Source organism: Dermacentor silvarum, chromosome 3 (assembly GCF_013339745.2).
Source record: "Dermacentor silvarum isolate Dsil-2018 chromosome 3, BIME_Dsil_1.4, whole genome shotgun sequence".
Taxonomy (NCBI): domain Eukaryota; kingdom Metazoa; phylum Arthropoda; class Arachnida; order Ixodida; family Ixodidae; genus Dermacentor; species Dermacentor silvarum.
In genome coordinates, this window is record NC_051156.1 from 15,178,751 (window position 1) to 15,190,667 (window position 11,917).

At 44.1% G+C, this 11,917-nt stretch overlaps 1 protein-coding gene and 1 pseudogene across 1 annotated transcript; one reads left to right on the forward strand and one right to left on the reverse strand.

Moving 5' to 3' along the window:
- The first annotated feature begins 2,469 nt into the window (after window positions 1–2,469).
- Window positions 2,470–4,204, forward strand: LOC119444226 (uncharacterized). Its single transcript, XM_037708656.2, has 2 exons — window positions 2,470–2,475; window positions 2,811–4,204. The coding sequence occupies exons 1-2, from the start codon at window positions 2,470–2,472 to the stop codon at window positions 3,855–3,857; spliced, it is 1,053 nt and encodes a 350-aa protein (XP_037564584.1). The 3' UTR covers window positions 3,858–4,204.
- Window positions 4,205–7,187: 2,983 nt separating this feature from the next.
- LOC119445341 (uncharacterized) lies at window positions 7,188–10,219 on the reverse strand (annotated as a pseudogene).
- Window positions 10,220–11,917: the final 1,698 nt, after the last annotated feature.

Genomic DNA, 11,917 nt, shown 5'->3' on the forward strand with positions numbered 1-11,917 from the left:
TCCAATGCAGTTTGGCTGTACATGTCGCGCTACCTAACAGCGGCGGTGAGCACCCGTGAGTAGGCCCTCACCGCCTATTTACCTTTGTGTGTACTGCGTTCAGGCACGCACGAAAGCCTCGTTTTCGAATTTTCAATGGATTCACCGCGGCGTATCGGCAGCTCATCCGTGAAAAAGAACAAGCGCAGATACTGCTGCGTTAAGGATTGTCACAACCGCGAAGGGGATGTCGGAATCAAGTTGTATCGCTTCCCTTCAAGACCGCGGGAAGCAACCCGTCGGCTGAAGTGGATCGTCGCGGTTCGGCGCGTCAAGTAAGTGTCTCTGTTGCGATTTTCTGTTGAACGAACTAAGATGTAAACGCAAAAAAATAGCAGGCAGCACCCGTAAAAACGCACAATAAAGCGACAACTGTATAAAAGCGAGTGAACTGATTCCCGCTGTTGTAAATAGCTCGTCTGGCTCCAAAACAAACGCGCAGCGGTTGTTACGTGTCAAATTCAGCTTCGTAAGCGCTCTGTGCAGGAGCTTTATACACTATGTGCTTTTGTTGTGCATTAATAAGCCCATGTGCAGCTCGTTTTTGCGCCAGGATCAAGACGCGACTGCTGGAACCGGGCTCATTCGTGCCGATGTTTTCTCGCGCTTAGAACAACAGAACTAAGGCTGGAGTACATCGCAGCACTAGTCGAGTATTCGCAAATTAGCATTTCTCTCGCGCATGCTAGCACACATTTGCTCGGTCTTAGCTGATTGCTCTCTATTATATTTCAGCGGTGATGACCTCTCACGTTGGAGCCCGAACGACAATACAAGAATATGTTCAAGGCACTTCGCCAACGAAGAAAAAAGCACCATCGAAAATCATCCGGGTTACTTGCCAACAATATTTCCACCCGTCTACAAGAAGCGGTCGACGGCTCCAGCTGCACAGATTTCCAGGTTCAACAGGTAGGTGCTATTCTCGTGCTGCGGTAAATAATTATATATTATACTTACAGGACGACCCCTTGTACAAGCGCTTACATTTATAGCTTCATGAGAGTTTGGTGTTGGGCTAGTTGCACGATGCAAAAAAAAGCAGCTAAATAAATGGCACAAGGGAGAGTGGCAAGTCAACACCACACTGGATTTCAACTGAAGGTATATATTTGCACTAATGCAAAATATATTCATGCAACGAATTGTGGTACTGGGCTGCAGGGGACAAGAAACAGCTACAACAGAAAGAGGCGGGGGGTGGGGTTGTAGCCACAACCTCAGCTGCATTTTACTTGCGATGCTGAGGTATATAAAATTTTCACCTTGTTGACATTGCAGTTATTCACTTATTCTTCTTTTTTATTATTATTATATCACTTCTGCTAGTGATGTCAAATGTACCTAATTTTGTTTTGACAACCTTTAACACATAAGTCTACCTTTCGACATTGCATCTTGTGTGCCTTTATCGTAAATAAGATATGGCCTCTGGTGTTGTCTCGCTTTTTATAGCAGACATGATTACTGGCCGAATTCCATAAAAACAGGTTGTCAAACTTATGATTCCTGTGCGTTTTCAGGTGGATTCACAGATCTGCGGCTTTGACTACTGCAGCACCTTGTGCGGCAGAAGTTGTGGAATGTGGTGCTGAAGATGCCAGCAGCAGTGCCATCTCTGTACCAGCCGAGGTGGTTGATGACTCTATAGATGCAGCGGGGTGGGATGGCCTGTACCTGTTATCTGCTGCCGCTGAGGTCCACGTAGCAGCTAGATCAATGGTGAGCTTTATAAGAAAATGTCCATTAGCAGAAACACCTGTCTACATTTCATCAGCAGAAAATTATGAAGTAAAGCTTTCTATGCCTCTTGCTGCGGTTTGGCATGAGTACAGTTTCTTGCCTCATATATTTGTGGATGTATATATGAAGCTTAAATGTGCTCTGAATGGTAGTACCAGCCAATGGGCGTATATACTGCATGCTAACCGACAAGATAGTGCAAGAAAGTGGATGTCTGTTTAGTAATAAAAATTTATTTCGTACATAACCTGTAATGGAGGCTTCTAGACATTTCTAAAGCACACCAATTCTTTAATTCTTTCAGTTTATTTTTTATGACTTAGCCATTCAGTATGTGCCCATCCTTGGCTAATTGTCCAGAATTCGTTTCTGCCACTGTGACACAAGCGATATAGAAATAGTGATGCTTGTGGCACATAAAAATAAATGCTGCACGAGATTACACATTGCATAGGATGAAAGTATACAATTGCACGCAGTGCCAAGTTGTACAGCATATTAACCATTGCAAAGTTTTGCTTCATATATACTCCAGCATTTGCATTTGGATCTGCATAATTCTTTCAGAACGTCCTTGTTTAAGGTTTTAATTTGTGTCATATCTAAAAGTATGGAATTGATTAATTACCCCGATAGTGATTTTAGTACCTTGCTCACTACTATAATTGTGAAGCACATTTCAAAGTAATGAAGGTATCTTCTTAAGTACTTAAGTCTTCTGGGTTGTGTAAACTGAAGCAATTGGCCGTCTTGAGAGGTGGAGTGACTGTAGAAGCTGAAAACAAATTGGGATCATGAAAACGAAATGCATCTGCTGCATATGAAATTCATATATGGCTCTATGAATAAAATACAGCTATAGAGAAATGGTACATCAGCTGTTGCACTGACAATATTTTACCATAGCTATCCTTACAAGATTTGACACTATCTTTTTGAGTGCATGTGAAAATGTATGCTTCAATTGCTGTCAAGTGTTAGAATTGCGACAGCAGCAGTTCCCTAATACAACATGAAATTCCTCTTAGGAAACTCAAACATCAGAGACGAGCAGCACAACCACCAGATTTTCAGTGTTTATTTGCTGCGCTGAAGGCAACAACCTATCAACGCAGATAACCCATCACGAGACACGCGACTGTGAAGTGCAGCACACTCCCAACGTCGCCAGCAAGCACAGTGGTCCAGACCATCGGACAAGCTATTTTGCGGGCTACGAAAGCGTTTCAAAGAGCACTAGTGCTCTTGAGGACTTGTGTAATGTAAGTCGGGTGGTGTTTGCCCTGCTCTTGAGTGTGTTTCCGGTCTCCACAGAGCGCAAATGTGATGTATCTAAAGAAGACCGGCTGCTGCTGTTTCTAATGAAACTAAAACTTGGCATCAGCTATTCATCTCTGGCTACCCTGTTCAGCATTGGCGAAACATCAGCCTCACGGCATTTCAAAAGTGTCCTCAAAACATTGGCATTTGCTACCAAGCAATGGATTTTTCGTCCTCCACTCAGAGTTATTCAGGCTACCATGCCAGACTGTTTTAAAGCACATTATCCAGACTGCACAATGATAATTGACTGCACAGAAATCCGCACTGAGCAGCCACCAACTGTTCAGCAGCAGAGGACTCTGTACTCGCAGTATAAAGGCGGGTACACTTTGAAATTCCTTGTTGGGGTTACACCCGGCGGGATGATTTGTTTCCACTCGGATGCATATGGGGGAAGGGTGTCTGACACACACATTACTGTCAATTCTGGTTTCCTGGATGTCATTGAGGCTGGTGACAAAATACTTGCTGACAAAGGATTTCCCGGGATACGCACAGTTATGGGTGAACGAAATGCTGTGCTAGTCATGCCCCCATTTTTACAAGGCCCTCAGTTTAGTGCTCAAGAAGTCAGGGACACATACGACATTGCCCAAGTGCGAATTCATGTGGAGAGAATGATCCAGAGAATTAAAGTGCATAACATCTTCAATAACAGAGTGCCAACTGAAATGATACCACTCATGACGGACGTATTTCACGTGTGCTGTGTGCTGGCGAATCTTCCACCTCCAATAATTAAATTCAAGTAATTCACTGAGAATTGAGTCTAGCCTAGCAACTGCCGCAATTAACAAATCATTTTTGTCGATATCTGCAAAGTGGAAGAGGGTTCAGAAAACAGAAAAATTGTAATCCACCAGGGAGTAGCATAACACTACTATATGGAAGAGCCATAGGGGTTTCCCAGAAAAAGCTTTCCATAAAGAAGAATTCATCCTAGTCTGGCGATCAAATCCTTCAACAATGCCTTTCTGAGGCAGTCAGTTTTCCGGCAGATTGTAGAGAAAAGCTGAATAAAACACAGGTACACTGAATGTGGCAGTTCACTTCTACGGAAAGTCGTCATGGTGGAGGCCTATTAAGTGAAAAAATTCTATCCCCAAATGAGGACTAATTTTCCTTCAGTTACTAAGCTTTCCAAGAAACACATATAGGTCTCCTGTGTAGCATTGTGGTACTGTTGGATGGCCGGCAGTTTTCTTTCAGCCATCATCATCAGCCCATTTTTATATCTACTGCAGGACGAAGGCCTCTCCCGGCTATCTTCAAGTATCTGTCTTGCACTAGTTGATTCGAAGTTGTGCACGCAAATTTTAGAACTTCATCACATCGCCTAACTCTCCGCCGTCCTCGTCTGCAATTGTCTTGGCACCCATTCTGTAACTAAATAGTCCACCGGATTGCTGCCCTATGGCCCGTGCAGCTCCATTTTTTCTGTCTCTTAGCGTTATGCCTAACATTTTTTTTGTTCCATCGCTACCAATCATTTCAGTTGCAGTGGTTTTTTCCTGTACTGTCATCTTCGTGCTTAGTTTTACAGCGCAAACTGCTATGACTCCAATAGCCGTTTCGGTTGGCGGTGCTGTCCGATGTGAAATGCGCGCCGTGTAGCGTCGATATGTGCACACTTTGCTTGCAGTTGCATATTGTTGTACCAGGTGGCACGCCAAGTAACGTTTCCATAGGTACCAGTACAAGGTAGATAAGTTTTGAGGAAAAAAAGAAGTTTAAGGAGATGTATAAAAAATTCTAGAATGAATAATGTGTACAGCATACGTGATAAAATCAAGCAGTCTAGGTGACTACTTGTCCCCTCCCCATTTCACGGGAGATGCCAATAAATCACCAGCAGCAGCGTCGTATGTGACATGTGCACCACGTAATCTCGATACTAGTGTGTATTCTTCGGTGCAAGTTATCATGCCTCCTCACAAGGTACGACTCGTAGAGCTACACATGCGGCTGTTGTGCGTCGTTAGTCCACAAGGTTTAATGTATTTAGTATATAAGTGGCGCCTTGACGTGAACATCATAGGAGCAAGACGTGCTAGGCTGCATTACATTGTACAATACGTGAAGTTATTTCGGTACTGTTATTGCTTCTAGGTTTACACCAAACACATTTGGGTTCGTCATGATGTGTGCCCAGTTTGCAGTACGGCAACAGTATGTTTGTCACCACTTTTGTTTCGCAACACAATTTGTTGGGTCCACCAGTTCTGAACTCCTGATTTAGTATTTCTCAATTTTGTTGTCTGTTTACCTTGCATCTATATTTTGTCATGTGTTCTTTAATATGTTTATTTTGCATCTGAATTAGGGCATTATATTTGTGCAGTGAAGTTATATATGCACTATCAGAATGAATTCAATCGTGAACACTCCCAAAACAACAGCAGTTTCTTGTTGTTTTGAAGTTCACCTGCATTTTTAATAGGTTCATTCACTCCAAAACGTACACATGGGACTGCTCCGTGCTTAGAAACTGGCAACAGTGTGCTCACACATTGCGCTTTGTATTTACACATAACAGGTGTTATGATCTGTTGTTTCCTGTTTGCATTTCAAACTTATGCTGATGGTACATCATTATTCATGGCTTTTCTCTGTATCATGTTTCAAGATATGCATCTCTAGACAGTAAAGGTGAATTCCAATGGCAGATTCTGCTGTTGAGCAACTGTTCTAGTCAAAGAAAGAACCAAGATGATGTGCCCACTCTTAACCTGGTAATAAAATTTGACACATGTGGACATTTTCAAATCATTCTTTATTGTTTCACTGTTACACAAGCACAAATATGTGGGCATGGTTTTCTTCGACAATGTAAAAATAGTGTTGCCTCAGATCAGAAAATTTGGTGTGCGAACTTTCCTATGCTATCGGTAGCCTCACAAATTTTCTAATACTTTAACGACATGTGCAAGTTTGGGTAAATGTAACAATGCTTGACTAGGAAACACACAAGTGACAAGAAAAAGGTAGGTCATAACAGCATGCATAATTAAGACAATGAAATATGACAGAAGGTTGTTTTACTAGACTTGGCAAAAGGTAATTTTTTGCACAATAAAGGACTAGTCTGGTTGATTGACTGAAAGAATAAATACACCGATTTACCAAATGTGACTAGATGCATATAGAAGGTTCAGATGAGCATTCAACCCAGTAATACTGAGAGTACCATTGAAGAAAAAAAAACTATAGCACCACATCCCTGACCATGGTGACCTGTATCACAGGAGGCATGCGTGAAGTCCTGATGATAAACATTTGCTGTGAAATGAATATGAGGACAAGTAGAAACAAGTAAACAACACAAATGATCCCTAATATTTATCAGTACAATATGAACCTGCTTGCCCTGAAATGAGTAATTTTCAAGTTACATAGAGCCTATATGTAGTCCGATATCTTGGGCATCGGTGGTTCTTGACTAGACCATGCTGTAAATCTCAGTAAAAATATACCTGCTTTAAGGCTTGCTTCCAGCAGTCGGAAACTGTTCTTACTTCTAATGGCATTTGTAAGTTTAACTGTTCTAACTCGGTTGGGTTAATCTTGTCACTAGACTGCGAGCATTGCGACAGACGGTGTTGGTTACTTTGTGGGAGAGAACGAGAATTGTAATAATGGTCTTCCCACCATCTTAGCTGTGTTGTAGCTCACTGTAGAAAGCTTGTAAATATATCTTCACTTATCTCCCTACCAGCGGTATTTTGATGCAGTAAGTACTTCAAGCTGCCCACAAAGTGCCGCAACTCAGTGGCTATGGTGTGCCGCTACTAAGCACAGAATCATGGGTTTGATTCACTGATAGCAGGAAAATGCTCATACCCTACAGTGTACTATATTTGCGTTGTAGTGCACGATAAAGAACCCCAGGTGGTCAAAATTAATCCGGAGCCTTCCACTACGGCGTGCCTCATAATCAGAACTGGTTTTGGCACGTAAAACCCCAGAAAGAAGAATTGTACTATATTTGCTTGTAAATAACATGAGGGGGGACTTCCTGTCGCAGAAAAAGAAAAAAAATTACACGTATAAGCCAATTGATGACAGCGGGAGAAACGGGAAACTTCTATACGAAGTATTGCACAAACCTATTCAATAAATAAAAGAATCACTCTACAGTGAGGCATCTTTCATGCTACAAAGTTTGCTGTCTTACAAGTTCACGCAACATCCACTGAAAGTAAAATTCTTCAAGATTTGGTATAGCTTCGTGAAGAAAAGCATCATCCCTACACACAAGTATGGTCACGCTCTGCTTGTTTGAATATACAAAAAAGAAACACTGCTTTGCATTAAGGAGGTACATTAAAATCTGGACCTGTGTGTAGTACTTATGCGATTTTCTTAGTATGGGGCTTCCATCGACATGATGCACATAGTCAACAATGCTGTGCCCTGTGTCATCAAAAATCCCCTTGTCTACGCATCTGTAAGGGCACTTGATTTCGAGCAAGCACGTCTTGCCAGAGAAGGAAAAAATTCCGTCAGGACTTCCACAAAGCCATGGCTGTTGCGGATGAAGCAGCAGGCCCACCTGAAATGTCCCATTACTTATATAAATATCGTTAACATTTCTCAAGTTCCCTTATGGTAACAGAATATAGGTTTTTACAACATAAGAATTTGAGGGAGATGCATAGAAGAAGCACGGTGCTAGACTGGCAATACTGGGTCATCCATGACGAGGTGCACAGCACGACTACGGACAGAAAGGCATGACAGTGACAAGCGCTTGTCTCCGTCGTGCCTTTCCATTTTTTGTCCACTGTCACGCTGTGCACATCTGCATAAAAGATGACAATGTACTTTTATAAATTGTCAGTTCACCTGCAGGCTACCAGTGAAAATATGCAGTAGGGTATGAGATAACACATACTGTAACATTGAACATTGCATCGATGAAAATGATTACAACTATTAGGTTAAATTTCTTTTGTTATCACAGAGTAGGCTGTACTTCGATCTCAAGCTAAAACGCAAGTGAATTGCTCACCTCTGTCACCGTAACACCATGCTGCCGCTCAAATTCTTTCCTGGCCACCGGCTCCATACGTATTCCTAATATAAAACACATACATGTAAATCGTATAGCTTAGATCCAACAATCTTAAAACATACCATATGTTGTAGCCTCAGACGAAAAAAAATTAGAATTGAGGAGGCTGCGAAGAATTTCTCTAGGGCCTCTGCGGGTACGCAAAATGGTATGAGCTGCTGTGCTGCTGATGCGCACTTTACGTTCCTTGTGCCACCTGCACAGACGTATATATACAACATAAACATAATGAAAAGAACATGTCAGAAATACTTCTATGCAATGCTTTTTGAACCGTTGTTACCTCGGACAACTTGACTGGCCAGCAGTCAGAACGCAGAGTTCATTAACCGACTCGCATAGAACGAAAGCCCTATAAAAGGCCCTTTCCTCCGGTGTCAGTTCTTGCATATGTTTTCTGGGGGCAATGGATACTTTAGGGAAGTCACCTGACACTTCCAGCCTGTGAAGGGGTCTGTGTGGCGGCTGAAGCAGTTCATTCAGCTTTTGCCGCAGCAGTGCTCTTTGATCAGTTTCAAAAATTCCGCGAAGAATTTCAGCACGCCTGATTTCAGCCTGACTTTTTTCCATTTCCTGGAGTACCGTAGTGAAAGCTGATTCAATGCCCCCAAAATGCTGGGTTACGTAGGAAGGTGGCAGCTCTGCAGGCTGCTTGTTTGCCATAAAGGGACTGTTGTTGCCTGCAAACAGGAGGACAGGAAACAGAATAGGGCATTAAAATGGTACACAGAAAGAGTGATTTGACTTCACGCAGGAGTAGATTTTGAGAAGAAGCGGGGCGAAAAACAGTGCTTACTTGGTTATGTGAGGTTGCACAGTAAAAATGATGCACTTTGCCTCATAAATGACCCATCTGTGGTTTAGGCAACAAAATTTTAAAGGCACGCTTTAATTGCAATTTGTGAAATGAATACCATTTATGCTGCGTATAAATAGTAATGAATCCTGCATGAGTATTAAGAGTTGTTATTCATAAATTTTGATCGCAATAATGCATTTGCGAGAAATTCAGATGTTTCTCCACACATGTAGACTGCCCAGAAAAAAAAATCGGAGCGCGTACATAGCACAAGCTACGATAAAAAGGTGAAATAATATAACGAAAACACATAGAACAGCAAGTGTGAGCATCCTACCTCCAAACAGCTTTCTCAGTGGCACATTGTCGTCATGGTCGGGCTTTGCCGATGGCTTTCCCCATGACTGTGGGCCGCTCGTACACGACGCGTCCTCGTGCAGGTTGATGTAAAATGTCACCGCTGCGCAGTGCTTACACTCTCCGAGGGCGCCGTAACGGCATGAACATCCCCCGTTCAGTATTGTTCGAGGCGTGATCGACAGCTGTAAATGAAGACGGCCAACGAAAAAAAAGAAATGAGATGAGCTTTAGGCATGACGCGTACTGGCACACGTGTATGCGAACTGTCAACGTCAACGAAAGCGTGGGAAGTGCCTGTCGTCTGCCGGCCCGGACGCGAGGTGAGAGTCCACTGCTATGTAACGCACGATAAACAAGAACGAAAAAAAAAAGACGGACGGGGACGCAAGTTCCTCCTCTTTTTTTTTTTTTTTTGTTCTTGCTTATCGTTCCCACCTCGCCAAAATTTCTACAATTGTGAGGTGCAAGGCACGCTGCAAGTAATGAAGCTGCAAATGAGTTTAAAAACGTCTACGGCCGTATTTGCGCACTTAACTGGAATAAAATAATGATTTGTCGACTTACGTGGAGTTCGACGTCGTAAGCATGCTTGCTCTGTTGTGACAAGCACTTCGCTGTGATGTCCGTGCTGTTTACTTCTTTGACACGATATACATGGTTGTTGTCGTAAAGTTGACGTCCTTTCTCAAGTGTCGGTGGTCGAAAATGGCCCTCGATGTTTTCGATTGCCTTAAAACCACAATGCAGAACGACCGACATGTTTCAAACGTGCGCCGCAAAAGCATGCCTTCGTAGAAGTGGCCGCCTCGGTGTTTCGCGCAACTGACACGGTGGCGCTGATGGCTGAGCCGATCGCTGCGCCGCCTGACCATTGAAGGGAGCCTATAAGAAGAGCTACTCGACCACCGGTGCGCGCTACCTTTTAGTTGTCCCCAAGAGCCTTCGCACCCAAGTCCTATTGACCCTTTTCCCGGCGCTGCCGTGAGCGCGGCCATGTTTGATCACGTGGTGACGCGTCCATTGCTTGCCTCAGCTGCCTCCGTTGACTACTTGTTTACAATGCAAGCGCGTTACGCCGGTGTGGCACAGCAACCCTCCGCTTCGACGCATATCGTAGACGGTGACTGTGTGGATGGCACGAAGCTTTGGCCACAGCTTTAGAGGACATGTAAGTGCTTTCAGAGCTCATTACGCCTTGTCCAAACGGCGCGAGCAGCGTATATGGTGTTTGGACTAAAAGCCAGGCTAGAAATGTATTACAAGCTGTCCAAACTTTACGCTTATGAATTAAATCAGGATCAGTGTGCTCTTCCTTCTTTAATTGTCAAACATTTTGAAGCAGCGGCTTGTCATTTTTGAGACTCAGTAAAGTTCCTCGGTGTGGCCACTATCTGATTGTTAATTTTCAGCCTAATCGCCCGCGGGTGTGCTCTGCTGTGACAGATTTGTTCTTGCTGCGCACAAAGCATGGAATGTAAATGTTCTACGTTCAGTTTCCAACATTCGTGTCTTGTCGGTGTAGTCGTCGTCACTCATGCTTCGGCACATTGATTCAAGTGTGCACCCATTCACCTAATACTGACACGTTGCGATAGAGTGTCCGTAAGTTTGCTTGCGAGTAGGGGTGGCTGTGTGTATAACGTGCGAGAAACTTACCATGTCAGTAAGTGGCGCTACTTCCTTTTGTAGCGAGTGGTATTCACTCTTAAGTGCCGACGTTCCGGAGTTGAAGTCATTTCTTTGGAGGTTAGCTATACAGCGCTGGCGGATTGTTTTCTTTTTTTTATCCTCGAGAAAAGCTGTGCATCGCGAAGTGCCAGCAACACAGGCAGTCCATATGTAGCAGCCGCAACACAGGTTGATTTCATTCCTTAATATGCGAATCACTATTTTTGCAGCTAACTACCGCAAACCTCTTCCCATTTATCGTTGCACATTCTGCAGCATGAATTGGGCACAGTGCATTAGCGAACACCCAGTTACATTTCCGACAGCTAATTGCACAGTAGCAGAGCAGAAGCAGTAATGGTTTCGTATTCGTGCGCATTCGCTGAGGCAACGTATGGCGCGTCGCCGAAAGCGTCATCTCGTTCCTCTAGAGCAAACTGCTCCACGAAAATGGTCAATACGCCATGCACGATGACCCAACTTCCGGCCATCTTGGTTCCACACGTACGCTTTACCTGGCTCAAGAACGTTTTAGGGGCGAAGCTCCTTAGGGTCGAGCCTTGTCCCTCGTCGCGCCATCGTAGCCACGCAAGTACTCGCCGCTCCCGATAGAGACGCAGCTGTGCTCTCTTTCTCTTTCTCTCTCGTTATCGACGCTCTCTCTCTCTCTCGTCCGTAGATATAGGGGCGCTGCGGCGCGCAAGGGCGTTCGTTCTCGACGCGCGTTCTCTTTCTCTCTCGTTCCCGACGCTCTCTCTCTCTCTCTCTCATTCGTAGCTATGGGCGCTCCGGTGCACAAGAGCGTTCGTTCTCGACGCGCGTTCTCTTCCTCTCTCGTCCCCGACGCGCTCTCTCTCTCTCTCTCTCTCTCTCGTCCGTAGCTAGGGGTGCTGCGGTGCACAAGAGCGTCG